Raw genomic sequence first — 15,567 nt, forward strand, 5'->3', positions numbered from 1 at the left:
CATTAGGAGAATGATGTGATGGACAAGACCCAATCCTAAGCATAGCACAAGATCGTGTAGTTCGTTTGCTAGAGCTTTTCCAATGTCAAGTATCATTTCCTTAGACCATGAGATCGTGTGACTCCCGGATGCCGTAGGAGTGCTTTGGGTGTACCAAACATCACAACGTAACTAGGTGACTATAAAGGTATACTACAGGTATCCCCGAAAGTATCTGTTGGGTTGACACGGATCGAGACTGGGATTTGTCACTCCATGTGACGGAGAGGTATCTCTGGGCCCACTCGGTAATGCATCATCATAATGAGCTCAATGTGACCAAGTGTTTGGTCACGGGATCATGCATTACGGTACGAGTAAAGTGACTTGCCGGTAACGAGATTGAACGAGGTATTGGGATACCGACGATCGAATCTCGGGCAAGTAACATACCGATTGACAAAGGGAATTGAATACGGGATTGATTGAATCCTCGACATCGTGGTTCATCCGATGAGATCATCATGGAACATGTGGGAGCCAACATGGGTATCCAGATCCCGCTGTTGGTTATTGACCGGAGAGTCGTCTCGGTCATGTCTGCGTGTCTCCCGAACCCGTAGGGTCTACACACTTAAGGTTTGGTGACGCTAGGGTTTTTGAGATATTAGTATGCAGTAACCCAAAAGTTGTTCGGAGTCCCGAATGAGATCCCGGACATCACGAGGAGTTCTGGAATGGTCCGGAGGTAAAGATTTATATATAGGAAGTCTAGTTTTGGCCATCGAGAAAGTTTCGGGGGTAATCGGTATTGTACTGGGACCACCGGAAGGGTCCCGGGGGTCCACCGGGTGGGGCCACCTATCCCATAGGGCCCCGTGGGCTGAAGTGGGAGGGGAACCAGCCCCTGGTGGGCTGGTGCGCCCTCCATGGGCCTCCCCCTGCGCCTAGGGTTGGAAACCCTAGGGGTGGGGGGCGCCCCACCTGACTTGGGGGGCAAGTCCCCCCCTTGGCCGCCGCCCCTCCTTGGAGATGGGATCTCCTAGGGCTGGCGCCTCCCTAGGGGCCCTATAAATAGTGGGGGGAGGGAGGGCAGCCACACCAAAGCCCTTGGCGCCTCCCTCTCCCCTCGTAACACCTCTCTCTCTCTCTCGTTGGAGCTTGGCGAAGCCCTGCCAAGATCACCGCTGCTTCCACCACCACGCCGTCGTGCTGCTGGATCTCCATCAACCTCTCCTTTCCTTGCTGGATCAAGAAGGAGGAGACGTCTTCCCCAACCGTACGTGTGTTGAACGCGGAGGTGCCGTCCATTCGACACTTGGTCATCGGTGATTTGGATCACGACGAGTACGACTCCATCAACCCCGTTCCCTTGAACGCTTCCGCTCGCGATCTACAAGGGTATGTAGATGCACTTCCCTTTTGCCTCGTTGCTAGATGACTCCATAGATTGATCTTGGTGATGCGTAGAAAATTTAAAATTTCTGCTACGTTCCCCAACAATTATGTCTTCTCAAAATAACATGGCCAAAGAAAGTTATCCCTACAAAATCATATAGTCTGGCTATGCTCCATCTTCCCCACACAAAGTATTTAAATCATGCACAACCCCGTTGACAAGCCAAGCAATTGTTTCATACTCTAACTTTTTCAAAACTTTTTCAATCTTCACGTAATACATGAGCGTGAGCCATGGATATAGCACTATAGGTGGAATAGAATGGTGGTTGTGGAGAAGACAAAAAAGGAGAAGATAGTCTCACATCAACTAGGCGTATCAACGGGCTATGGAGATGCCCATCAATAGATATCAATGTGAGTGAGTAGGGATTGCCATGCAACAGATGCACTAGAGCTATAAATGTATGAAAGCTCAACAAAAGAAACTAGTGGGTGTGCATCCAACTTGCTTGCTCACGAATACCTAGGGCAATTTGAGGAAGCCCATCATTGGAATATACAAGCCAAGTTCTATAACGTAAAATTCCCACTAGTATATGAAAGTGACAACATATGAGACTCTCTATATGAAGAACATGGTGCTACTTTGAAGCACAATATATGAGACTTGCTATATCATGGTGCTACTTTGAAGCACAAGTGTGGAAAAAAAGGATAGTAGCATTGCCCCTTTTTTTTGGGGCCTTCTTTTTTTTTCTTTGGCCTTTCTCTTTTTTTGGGGGACAATGCTCTATTGAATGATGATCATCACACTTCTATTTATTTACAACTCAATGATTACAACTCAATACTAAAACAAAGTATGACTCTATATGAATGCCTCCGGCGGTGTACCGGGATATGCAATGAATCACGAGTGACAAGTATGAAAGAATTATGAACGATGGCTTTGCCACAAATACTATGTCAACTACATGATCATGCTAAGCAATATGACAATGATGGATGTGTCATGATGAACTAGATGGTGGAAAGTTGCATGGCAATATATCTCGGAATGGCTATGGAAATGCCATAATAGGTAGGTATGGTGGCTGTTTTGAGGAAGGTATATGGTAGGTGTATGATACCGGTGAAAGGTGCGCGATATTAGAGAGGCTATCAAGGGTGGAAGGGTGAGAGTGCGTATAATCCATGGACTCAACATTAGTCATAAAGAACTCATATACTTATTGCAAAAATTTAGAAGTTATCAAAGCAAAGTATTACGCGCATGCTCCTAGGGGGATAGATTGGTAGGAAAATACCATCGCTCGTCCCCGACCGCCACTCATAAGGAAGACAATCAATAAATAAATCATGCTCCGACTTCATCACATAACGGTTCACCATACGTGCATGCTACGGGAATCACAAACTTCAACACAAGTATTCTTTAAATTCACAACTACTCAACTAGCATGACTTTAATATTATCACCTCCATATCTCAAAACAATTATCATGCTTCAATCTTTTCTTAGTATTCAACACACTCAAAAGAAAGTTTCACAAATCTTGAATACCAAGCATATTATTATCAGGCAAATTACCATGCTATTAAGAGACTCTCAAATTAATTTAAGTGAAGCATGAGAGATCAATAGTTTCTTTAAAACGAATGCACCACCGTGCTCTAAAAGATCTAAGTGAAGCACATAGAGCAAAATTATAACGCTCAAATGATATAAGTGAAGCACATAGAGATAAGTGAAGCACATAGAGAAAAATTATCTAGCTCAAAAGATATAAGTGAAGCACATAGAGTATTCTATCAAATTTTAATTCATGTATGTCTCTCTCAAAAGGTGTGTACAGAAAGGATGATTGTGGCATACTAAAAAACAAAGACACAAATAATACAAGACGCTCCAAACAAAACACATATCATGTTGGTGAATAAAAATATAGCTCCAAGTAAATTACCGATGGAAGTGGACGAAAAGAGGGGATGCCTTCCGGGGCATCCCCAAGCTTTGACTTTTTGGTGTCCTTGGATTATCTTGGGGGTGCCATGGGCATCCCCAAGCTTAGGCTCTTGTGAAGGAAATATGCCCTAGAGGCAATAATAAAGTTATTATTTATTTCCTTATTTCATGATAAATGTTTATTATTCATGCTAGAATTGTATTAACCGGAAACATAATACATGTGTGAATACATAGACAAACAGAGTGTCACTAGTATGCCTCTACTTGACTAGCTCATTAACCAAAGATGGTTATGTTTCCTAACCATGGACAAAGAGTTGTTATTTGATTAACGGGATCACATCATTAGGTGAATGATCTGATTGACATGACCCATTCCATTAGCTTAGCACCCGATCGTTTAGTATGTTGCTATTGCTTTCTTCATGACTTATACATGTTCCTATGACTATGAGATTATGCAACTCCTGTTTGCCGGAGGAACACTTTGTGTGCTACCAAATGTCACAACGTAACTGGGTGATTATAAAGGTGCTCTACAGGTGTCTCCAAAGGTACATGTTGGGTTGGCGTATTTCGAGATTAGGATTTGTCACTCCGATTGTCGGAGAGGTATCTTTGGGCCCTCTCGGTAATGCACATCACTTAAGCCTTGCAAGCATTGCAACTAATGAGTTAGTTGCGGGATGATGTATTACAGAACGAGTAAAGAGACTTGCCGGTAACGAGATTGAACTAGGTATTGGATACCGACGATCGAATCTCGGGCAAGTAACATACCGATGACAAAGGGAACAACGTATGTTGTTATGCGGTCTGACCGATAAAGATCTTCGTAGAATATGTAGGAGCCAATATGGGCATCCAGGTCCCGCTGTTGGTTATTGACCAGAGATGTGTCTCGGTCATGTCTACATTGATTCTTGAACCGTAGGGTCCGCACGCTTAAGGTTTCGATGACAGTTATATTATGAGTTTATGAGTTTTGATGTACCGAAGGAGTTCAGAGTCCCGGATGAGATCGGGGACATGACGAGGAGTCTCGAAATGGTCGATACGTAAATATCGATATATTGGACGACTATATTCGGACTTCGGAAAGGTTCCGAGTGATTCGGGTATTTTTCGGAGTACCGGAGAGTTACGGGAATTCGCCGGGAGAAGTATTGGGCCTTATTGGGCCATACGGGAAAGAGAGAGGGGCTGCCTAGGGCAGGCCGCGCGCCCCCCCAAGGCCTAGTCCGAATTGGACTAGGGGGAGGGGCTGCACCCCTTCCTTGTTTCCTACTCCTACTACATGGAAGGACTCCTAGTTGGACTAGGAAAGGGGGAATCCTACTCCCGGTGGGAGTAGGACTCCCCTAGGGCGCGCCATAGAGAGGGCCGGCCCTCCCCTCCTCCACTCCTTTATATACGGGGGCAGGGGGCACCCCATAGACACACAAGTTGATCTTCGTGATCGTTCCTTAGCCGTGTGCGGTGCCCCCCTCCACCATATTCCACCTCGGTCATATTGTAGCAGTGCTTAGGCGAAGCCCTGCGACGGTAGAACATCAAGATCGTCACCACGCCGTCGTGCTGACGGAACTCCTCCCCGACGCTTTGCTGGATCGGAGCCCGGGGATCGTCATCGAGCTGAACGTGTTCCAAGAACTCGGAGGTGCCGGAGTAACGGTGCTTGGATCGGTCGAACCGTGAAGACGTACGACTACATCAACCACGTTGTGCTAACGCTTCCGTTGTCGATCTACAAGGGTACGTAGATCACACTCTCCCATCTTGTTGCTATACATCACCATGATCTTGCGTGTGCGTAGGAAATTTTTGAAATTACTATGTTACCCAACATCTTGCCACTCCTTGTTCCATAATCTATCAAAAGAATTCACCCAAAACTTTAAAACTTCACAACACAAAACTCAAGATAGAAAACTCGTGAGCTCCGTTAGCGAAAGAAAACAAAAGACCACTTCAAGGTACTGTAATGAACTCATTATTTATTTATATTGGTGTTAAAACTACTGTATTCCAACTTCTCTATGGATTATAAACTATTTTACTAGCCATAGATTCATCAAAATAAGCAAACAACACACGAAAAATAGAATCTGTCAAAAACAGAACAGTCTGTAGTAATCTGTAGCTAGCGCAAGATCTGGAACCCCAAAAATTCTAAAATAAATTGCTGGACGTGAGGAATTTATCTATTAATCATATTCAAAAATAATTAACTAAATATCACTTTTCAAATAAAAATGACAGCAGTTCTCGTGAGCGCTAAAGTTTCTGTTTTTTACAGCAAGTTCAACAAGACTTTCCCCAAGTCTTCCCAACGGTTCTACTTGGCACAAACACTAATTAAACACAAAAAATACAACCAAAACAGAGGCTAAATAATTTATTTATTACTAAACAGGAGAAAAAAGTAAGGGATAAAAATAAAATTGGGTTGCCTCCCAACAAGCGTTTTTCTTTAAAGCCTTCTTAGCTAGGCATTGATAATTTTAATGATGCTCACATGAAAGACAAGAATTGAAGCACAAAGAGGGCATCATAAAACATGTGACAAACACATCTAAGTCTAACATACTTCCTATGCATAGGCATCTTTAGGCAAACAAATTTTCAAGCCAAGCAAAAACTAGCATATGCAAGGAAGCAGAAAGAAACAATAGCAATCTCAACATAACGAGAGGTAATTTAGTAACATGAAGATTTCTACAACCATATTTTCCTCTCTCATAGTAATTACATGTAGGATCATAAGCAAATTCAACAAAATAGCTATCACATACAATATTTTCAACATGATCCACATGGATGCAAAGTTGACACTCTTCCAAAATAGTGGGATTAACATTAACTAAAGTCATGACTTCTCCAAACCCACTTTTATCAAGATTTTCATAAGATTGAACATTCTCCAAATATGTGGGATCTAAAGTTGACACTCTTCCAAACCCACTTTCAATAATATTGCAAACACTATTATCAATCTCATATTCATCATGGGGTTTAAATAAATTTTCAAGATCATAAGAAGAATCACCCCAATCATAATCATTGCAACAAGTAGTAGACATAGCAAAACTAGCATCCCCAAGCTTAGGGTTTTGCATCTTATTAGCACAATTGACATCAAGAGAATTTATAATAAAAGCATTGCAATCATGCTTTTTATTCAAAGATCTATCATGAGTCACTTCATAAAGCACTTCATCACGATTTTCAAATTTACGGATTTTAGGCAAAAGCTTATAAAGATAATCTAGTGCATCCAAATCACTAGGAATTGGTTCATCATAATTGGATCCCTTAAAAAGATTGGCAAGCGGATGAGGATCCATAGATCTTAAGTTTTCTATTTAGTAATAAATAAACAACTATTCCAACCATACGAGCAAACAAGAAACGGGCAAAAAAGAGGCAAACAGAGAGGGAGGATAGAGAGAGAGGGCGAATAAAACGGCAAGGGTGAATTGGGGGGAGAGGAAAACGAGAGGCAAATGGCAAATAATGTAATGCGACAGATAGGGATTGTGATGGGTACTTGGTATATTGACTTTTTGCGTAGACTCCCCGGCAACAGTGCCAGAAATCCTTCTTGCTACGTCTTGAGCTTGCGTTGGTTTTCCCCGAAGAGGAAGGGATGATGTAGCAGAGTAGCGTAAGTATTTCCCTCAGTTTTTGAGAACCAAGGTATCAGCCCACGCTCAAGTCCCTCGTACCTGCACAAAGCGATAGCTACTCGCAACCAACACGATTAGGGGTTGTCAAGCCCTTCACGATCACTTACGAGAGTGAGATCTGATAGATACAATATTTTTGGTATTTTTTATATAAGGATGCAAAGTAAAAAGTAAAAGCAAAGTAAATAGCAAAACAATATAAAAGTGATGGAGATTGATATGATGAGAATAGACCCGGGGGCCATAGGTTTCACTACTGGCTTCTCTCAAGAGCATAAGTATTCTACGGTGGGTGAACAAATTACTGTTGAGCAATTGATAGAATTGTGCATAATTATGAGAATATCTAGGCATGATCATGTATATAGGCATCACGTCCGTGACAATAGATCGAAACGATTCTGCATCTACTACTATTACTCCACTCATCGACCGCTATCCAGCATGCATCTAGAGCATTAAGTTAAAAACAGAGTAACGCCTTAAGCAAGATGACATGATGTAGAGAGATAAATTCATGCAATATGAAATAAACCCCATCTTGTTATCCTCAATGGCAACAATACAATACGTGCCTTGCTGCCCCTTCTGTCACTGGGTAAGGACACCGCAAGATCGAACCCAAAGCTAAGCACTTCTCCCATGGAAAGAACTACCAATCTAGTTGGCCAAACCAAACGGATAATTCGAAGAGAGTTGCAAAGATAACCAATCATGCATAAAAGAATTCAGAGAAGATTCAAATATTATTCATAGATAGACTAGATCATAAACCCACAATTCATTGGTCTTAACAAACACACCTCAAAAAGAAGATTACATCGAATAGATCTCCACAAGAGAGGGGGAGAACTTTGTATTGAGATTCAAAGAGAGAGAAGAAGCCGTCTAGCTACTAACTGTGGACCCGAAGGTCTGAGGTAAACTACTCACACTTCATCGGAGGGGCTAGGATGATGTAGAAGCCCTCCGTGATGACGGCCCTCTTCCGGCGGAGCTCCGGAACAGGCCCCAAGATGGGATCTCGTGGATACAGAAAGTTGCGGCGGTGGGATTAGGGTTTTGGCTCCTGTTCTGATCGTTTGGGGGTATGTGTGTGTATATAGGAGGAAGGAGTACATTGGTGGAGCACCGAGGGGCCCACGAGGCAGGGGCGCGCCCCCTAGGGGGGCGCCCCCCACCCTCGTGACCACCCCTTTGATCCCTTGCAGTAGGGTCCAAGTCTCCTCGATCACGTTCGGTGAGAAAATCACGTTTCCTAAGATTTTATTCCGTTTGGAGTCCGTTTGATATTATGTTTATCCGAAACACTGAAATAGGCAAAAAATAGCAATTCTGGGCTGGGCCTCCGGTTAATAGGTTAGTCCCAAAAATAATATAAAAGTGGGAAATAAAGCCCAATATAGTCCAAAACAGTAGACAATATAGCATGGAGCAATCAAAAATTATTGATACGTTGGAGACGTATCAGTAAGCCCAACGTGTTAGAATACAAGTTGTATAGGGATAGGAAAGTGGTTTAACTTGTATCCCTGTCTATCTCTTCTTCTCTCCCGTATCTTCTGTAAACCTCCCGAGAGGATCATGATCGATCTTTCAACTTGTACATCAAGGCATTGGCCATATATATACTGTTGGAAATATGCCCTAGAGGCAATAATAAAATGGTTATTATTATATTTCTTTGTTCATGATAATTGTCTATTGTTCATGCTATAATTGTATTATCCGAAAATCGTAATACATGTGTGAATACATAGACCACAACACGTCCCTAGTGAGCCTCTAGTTGACTAGCTCATTGATCAAAAGATAGTCATGGTTTCCTGACTATGGACATTGGATGTCATTGATAACGGGATCACATCATTAGGAGAATGATGTGATGGACAAGACCCAATCCTAAGCATAGCTCAAAGATCGTGTAGTTCGTTTGCTGTAGCTTTTCTGAATGTCAAGTATCATTTCCTTAGACCATGAGATTGTGCAACTCCCGGATACCGTAGGAGTGCCTTGGGTGTGCCAAACGTCACAACGTAACTGGGTGACTATAAAGGTACATTACAGGTATCTCCGAAAGTGTCTGTTGGGTTGGCACGAATCGAGACTGGGATTTGTCACTCCGTATGATGGAGAGGTATCTCTGGGCCCACTCGGTAATGCATCATCATAATGAGATCAATGTGATCAAGTGGTTGATCACGGGATCATGCATTACGGTACGAGTAAAGTGACTTGTCGGTAATGAGACTGAACAAGGTATTGGGATACCGACGATCGAGTCTCGGGCAAGTAACGCACCGATTGACAAAGGGAATTGTATACAGATTGATTGAATCCTCGGCATCGTGGTTTATCCGATGAGATCACCAAGGAGCATGTGGGAGCCAACATGGGTATCCAGATCCCGCTGTTGGTTATTGACCGGAGAGTCATCTCGGTCATGTCTGTATGTCTCCCGAACCCATAGGGTCTACACACTTAAGGTTCGGTGACGCTAGGGTTGTTAGGAAGACTTGTATGTGATTACCGAATGTTGTTCGGAGTCCCGGATGAGATCCCGGACGTCACGAGGAGTTCCGGAATGGTCCGGAGGTGAAGATTTATATGTAGGAAGTTGTCATACGGTCACCGGAAAGGTTCGGGGGCATATCGGTATTGTACCGGGGCCACTGAAAGGGTTCCGGGGGTCCACCGGGAGGGGCCACCTCTCTCGGAGGGCCTAATGGGCTGTAGAGGAAAGGGAACCAGCCCTACATGGGCTGGCCGCATCCCCCCCTTGGGCCCATGCGCCTAGGGTTGGGGGGGAAACCCTAAAGGGGGCGCCCCCCTTGCTTGGGGGGAAAGCCCCCTCCCCTTGGCCGCCGCCCCCCTCTAGGTCTCATCTAGAGGGGGCCGGCCCCCTTCCTCCTTCCCCTATAAATAGAGGGGCAAGGGGAGGGCTGCACACAACATCTAAGGCGCAGCCCCTCCTCTTCCCAACACCTCTCCTCCTCCGTAAGAGCTTGGCGAAGCCCTGCCGGAGTACTGCAGCTTCACCACCACCACGCCGTCGTGCTGCTGTTGGAGCCCTCTTCCTCAACCTCTCCCTCCTCCTTGCTGAATCAAGGCGCGGGAGACGTCCTCGCTCCGTACGTGTGTTGAACGCGGAGGTGCCGTCCGTTCGGCGCTAAGATCTTCGGTGATTTGGATCACGACGAGTACGACTCCATCAACCCCGTTCTCTTGAACGCTTCCGCTCATGATTTACAAGGGTATGTAGATGCACTCCTCTCTCCCTCATTGCTAGATGACTCCATAGATTGATCTTGGTGATGCGTAGAAAATTTTAAAATTCTGCTACGTTCCCCAACAGTGGCATCATGAGCTAGGTCTATGCGTAGTTACTATGCACGAGTAGAACACAAAGCACTTGGGTCAGATGATGCAACAAATTATAGAAGCATTGTAGGTGCATTACAGTACTTGACTCTTACACGTCCTGATATTTCATATTCTGTTAACAAAGTATGTCAATACTTGCATGCTCCTACTACTTCTCATTGGACAACAGTCAAAAGGATTTTGAGGTATCTCAAGTTTACAGAGGGACTTGGTCTTCAGATTGTCAAGTCTTCATCTATGCTTGTGTCAGCCTACTCTGATGCAGATTGGGCAGGGTGTGCTGATGATAGAAGGTCAACAAGTGGTTTTGCTGTATTTCTAGGAACAAATCTTGTGTCATGGAGTGCAAGAAAACATGCAACAGTCTCAAGGTCAAGCACTAAGGCTGAGTATAAAGTTTTGGCTAATGCAACGGCTGAAGTAATGTGGATTCAGACATTGTTACATGAACTTGGAATTAAAGTTCCACAGGTTGCAAGATTATGGTGTGATAATATTGATGCAACCTATCTTTCAGCTAATCCTGTTTTTCATGCACGGACAAAACATATTGAAGTTGATTTTCACTTTGTCAAAGAAAGAGTGACACGCAAACTGCTTGATATAAGGTTTATTCCAACAGGTGATCAACTTGTTGATGGATTCACAAAGCCTCTGACAATGAGGAGGTTATATGATTTCAAGTACAATCTCAACCTTGGCAAACAGGGTTTAGATTGAGGGGGAGTGTTAGAATACAAATTGTATAGGGATAGGAAAGTGGTTTAACTTGTATCCATGTCTATCTCTTCTTCTCTCCTGTATCTTCTGTAAACCTCCTGAGAGGATCATGATCGATCTCTCAACTTGTACATCAAGGCATTGGCCATATATATACATCGCGGCCCGAGACAAAGGGTTCTACGCTTCCTCATACAACGGCCCGTCACGCGCTATGACCAGCTCGCGCACGTTTGCGCCTTACCTTTGCCGTGTTGTAAATTCATTATTTGATAAAATCTAAGAGCATAAATCAACTCTTATAAAAAGCATAAATCCATTCTTTTGAAGAAGAGAGCATATCTCACATGAATGTTTTTTTTTTCTTCTGTAATCCAAAGAGGCTCTGAAGGAAACCACAACCCTTATTCCGGCCCATTTCACTCTCTCTCTCTCTCTCAGTCTCTCTCCTACGACCCCGGCCCAAGAGGGAAACCACAACCACCCCACCTCCCCTCCTCCTCCTCCTCCCCAAATCACAAACACCGAAGAAGAGAGGAGACGAGAAAGGGGATCGCCGCCGCCGCCGCCGCCGTCGCCCAGGATGACGTCGATGCTGTCCGCGTTCTCGTCGTGGTTCGTGAACCCGCGCCGCAACCCGCTGGCCCGCATCCACATGCTCACCATCTCCAACCGCCTCAAGAACTACGGTAACCTCCGATCCGATCCGATACTTCGTCGTCTCAATCGTACTGTAGATCTGATCTCCGCGCGAGACCTGGTGATCTGAATGCGTGCGTGCGTGATTGCTCCAGGCCTGAGGTACGACGACCTGTATGACCCCTACTTCGATCTGGACATCAAGGAGGCGCTCTGCAGGCTGCCCCGGGAGGTGGTCGACGCCCGCCACCAGCGTCTCAAGCGCGCCATGGACCTCTCCATGAAGCACCAGTACCTCCCCGACGACGTCCGGGTCCGTCCCTCTCCCTGCCCCCTCCCGCCCCGCCCTCTAATCTGCGCGGATCTTTCTCGATTCGCGTGCCCACGTGCCTCCGGTTTGTGGGATGTGGATATGGCGTACGATTTACCTGATCGATCCTGGCCTTCTCGAGGGCCTGTGCGGTAGCTGCGATTTCTCTTTGTGTTATGGCTGATGAGAAATTGGATCTTTTGCCCCACTTTACTTCTTCATTTGCCCCCCCCCCCCCCCCCCCCTGAGAGGCTACCGGGTGGGGCCCGGGGCCACTGTCATTGAGACAATCACAGGGCAAATCATCCAACCCCTTGTAAAGTGGGGCAAATCATCCAATCCCCCGGCTGATGGTTGCGCGTCTAGCGAAATGAATGGGGAAAGTGAGGTGCATAGTGCATTTCGGTTGCGTATGTGGTCTAGATGAATCTACTGGGATGGTGTCTCGGATGCTCCATTCGGTTCATCCACGCTGCATTGCAATTCGCACTATTGTTTGTTGCCTAAGAAACCGGTGAATTAGATGCTGGAGATTTCAATAGTTTGGAGGAGAGAAGTTGTACCCAGCAATTATGGAATTCATATCTGAGTGAGAAATGGTCATGGTTTAGGTTTGAATAGAATTTGAAATGTCACATGAGAATAAAGGATTAGGTTTGATAATAAAGCATAAAATTGTTGAAATCTATTATATTATACTAGCGAGTCAGATTATTGTTCACAATTTTTGCACGGTTTAATTAGTCCTGTGGTCTTATGGTGTCATTTTTCAGTATGTAGTTTGAATCGCTATTTATGATGCATCGATTGTTTCGAGGTTTATATGTATTTTGGTGTACAAAGTTCTTTCTCTGGATGCATTTTGCTTAGATGGGTTTGAATGAATACCCAGCCTGTTGATTTATTCTTCAGTGCTGAAGATGTTATAGATTATTTCCCCCCTGAAGATCCATTAACTCATATGACCTGTGAAGTGCTGATGTGTGAGAAACAGGTCATTATGAACTAACCATTCTTTCAGGTTCAGTAATCAGCTGTTGATTACCATTACACTAGCTATTATCAAACATATGTAATAAACACAGGTCTTCTGAAACCTTTATTTTTTCTGTACAGGCACTACAGACACCATTCAAAAGCTATTTGAGCGACATGCTGGCTCTGGTAAGTGCATTTGCTGATGCTTGCCTTTTGTATTTTCATGTATTAATAACTTACGATATTCTGTATGCTGCTTTGAAATATTTACCCACTTCAAGTACAAGTGTGCTACATTTCGGTCATGCTGTAGACTTCAGCCTTGCACTTTTCTGCATCACCGTGTTTATGCAACATGTATAGATTAGCTTCAACTGCCAATCCGTTAATAGTGTTTGGTACTATGAGCCGGACGGAGAATGGACCTTCTGATACAAACTCATTTGTCTGATTTGACGAATGGAGTGGGTTGATCCATCATCCCAAAACCATTGGATGGCCCCATGATTGGGCAATCCATCATAGGATGAGGTGTGATGCCTCAAATTAAACACCCTATGTGTTTTATGTAAAGCAGTTTCATCAAGTTCCTCCCTAAACCATGCTATCTTGTAGTTTTCTTATCCTTTACATCTTTGACCCTGAATATTAATCTCGCTCCTTACTTTTCTTGGCCATTTTGCATTTAGAGCATGTTTTGTGAGATGAGTAGTTGAGTACAAGATGGTACAAGCATACAGCCATAAAATTTGTGAATTCATGATCTATGTATGTAAGGTGGGACTGATGTATATAGCATCCCAACACCTCTGCCAACTTAGTTTGGCAGTTCCTAGAACTAATTATTATTTCTACATACAAGTATTTCTCCAAACAAGACTGGTGTTAACCTAAATAATTCCTGGGCTTCAAGCCGGTGTTTTGATATTATCCTGTGAAGCTATTTACCATTTCAATACCATTAAGACCTGTTCCAAGTTGGCTAATGTTTTGATCTCACATTCTGTTGCAGGTGAAAAAGGAGGCAGCAGAGCGTAAAGCACTGGGAGCCCTTCCTCTCTACGAGAGAACCCTTCCTTGAAGACATTTTCCTTGATATGCGCCACAGCTTTTGCTCCTTGTAGCATCACAATGCATGAAATAAAATGCAGATTATGACACTGTTCCTCCTTCGGGTTTCATGTCCATTGCCTGTAGCAGTTTCTTGTGCCCCTTCCCAAATTAATTGCGACAGCATTTCTGTTGCTGTTGCTGATATAAAAGTTTATTTTGGTTGATGGAATTGTTGCTATAGAAGTCTGAACAACTCTGCTCTTGGTCTTTTTTCCATTGAGCAACGTTTTTGTTGCTTGCTTCTGGGTTTACGCTGCCCATTTCGACAGATCTGTGGTGCTAGTGATCTGCTATGTTCCGTGAATTGTTCTTCCGAGCTTGCCTACAGATGTTTCTTTCTCAAAGTTCTACAGTGCCGTAAACCAACTACAAATTGTCCTAGTAAGAACTTGAAAGAAAATCCAAATATGCATGCACAAGAGGGTGCATAAGGTATCATTGTTCATACTCCAACTAGCCCGTTACCTGTCCCCTGTCTTCTCACCCCCCATGTTGGGGTAAATCACCCTGTTGCAGTACGTTTTGTTTTGTTTTGTTTTTCAAGTTCTTCCTTCTCCGTTTCATCTCCATTGGGTCAAGCTTGCTCGTGAAGGATGCCGGTGCTCTTGTGCATGGCCCCCGCATGTGCTTTACGTCTTATACGCTGATGTCCTTTCCCTATTCAGGATCATGCTCTCATCAACACATGTAGCATGCACGTCAGGCCATGGTGCCCTAGCGAGGCTCCATTAACGTGGATCGCTGATCACCGGTGAGAGAGGGATCTGGGCCGTGGTTGCGGGAGATGGGCGTGGAGTCAACTGGCTGGAGGTTCGGGGGGAAGGAAGGCGACGGCCCATTGTGCCTTTCTCTTTTGGATCTCTTTTTCACTTGTTCTGAAATTTTAGAGATTCCTCCGTTCCTAAATATAAATATTTTTAGAGATTCTAGTATAGACTACATACAAAGCAAAATGAGTGAATTTACACTCTAAAATATATCTATATGTATATATCCGTATGTAGTGCTTTGAAATCCCTAAAAAGACTTATATTTAGGAACAGAGTAAGTACTTTTCACGATGATAACTTAGTTTGTTTTGGTAAAAAAAAGTTTTTTTATAGATTAAAGGAAATATTTTAGTCAAGTCGTTCCTCGGTGACGTCCTTCCTGGTGGGAAGCATTACATGACTGTTGCCAATCCAACAAGCAGAGCGTTGGCTAGTTCTACCATAGCAAGCAACGAAAGATGTGTCACGAGAATTTGTTTTATTGAGACTCTTCTGGTTTTCTCTCAAGGATGATGCGGAAGTATGGTTTAATTGATTACCATACGGTAGTATAATCAGCTGGAAAATGTGTGCAGAGAGGTTTGTGGCTAAATTCCTTCCTGGCTCTAAAATCAC

At 44.0% G+C, this 15,567-nt stretch overlaps 1 protein-coding gene across 1 annotated transcript; it reads left to right on the forward strand.

Annotated features, from left to right (window-relative positions):
- The first annotated feature begins 11,578 nt into the window (after positions 1-11,578).
- Positions 11,579-14,346, forward strand: LOC125511051 (Cytochrome bd ubiquinol oxidase, 14kDa subunit). Its single transcript, XM_048676332.2, has 4 exons — positions 11,579-11,831; positions 11,937-12,094; positions 13,208-13,255; positions 14,082-14,346. The coding sequence occupies exons 1-4, from the start codon at positions 11,726-11,728 to the stop codon at positions 14,148-14,150; spliced, it is 381 nt and encodes a 126-aa protein (XP_048532289.1). The 5' UTR covers positions 11,579-11,725; the 3' UTR covers positions 14,151-14,346.
- Positions 14,347-15,567: the final 1,221 nt, after the last annotated feature.

This window comes from Triticum urartu, chromosome 5A (genome assembly GCF_056163025.1).
Source record: "Triticum urartu cultivar PI428250 chromosome 5A, HENAU_Tu73, whole genome shotgun sequence".
Classification (NCBI taxonomy): domain Eukaryota; kingdom Viridiplantae; phylum Streptophyta; class Magnoliopsida; order Poales; family Poaceae; genus Triticum; species Triticum urartu.

Excerpts from the sequence above, each read along its gene's own strand:
- LOC125511051 (XM_048676332.2), top strand. The coding sequence starts at position 11,726 with ATGACGTCGATGCTGTCCGCGTTCTCGTCGTGGTTCGTGAACCCGCGC. Across the intron at positions 12,095-13,207 it reads ACCTCCCCGACGACGTCCGG|GCACTACAGACACCATTCAA; the intron begins GTCCGTCCCTCT and ends TTTTCTGTACAG. Across the intron at positions 13,256-14,081 it reads TGAGCGACATGCTGGCTCTG|GTGAAAAAGGAGGCAGCAGA; the intron begins GTAAGTGCATTT and ends ATTCTGTTGCAG.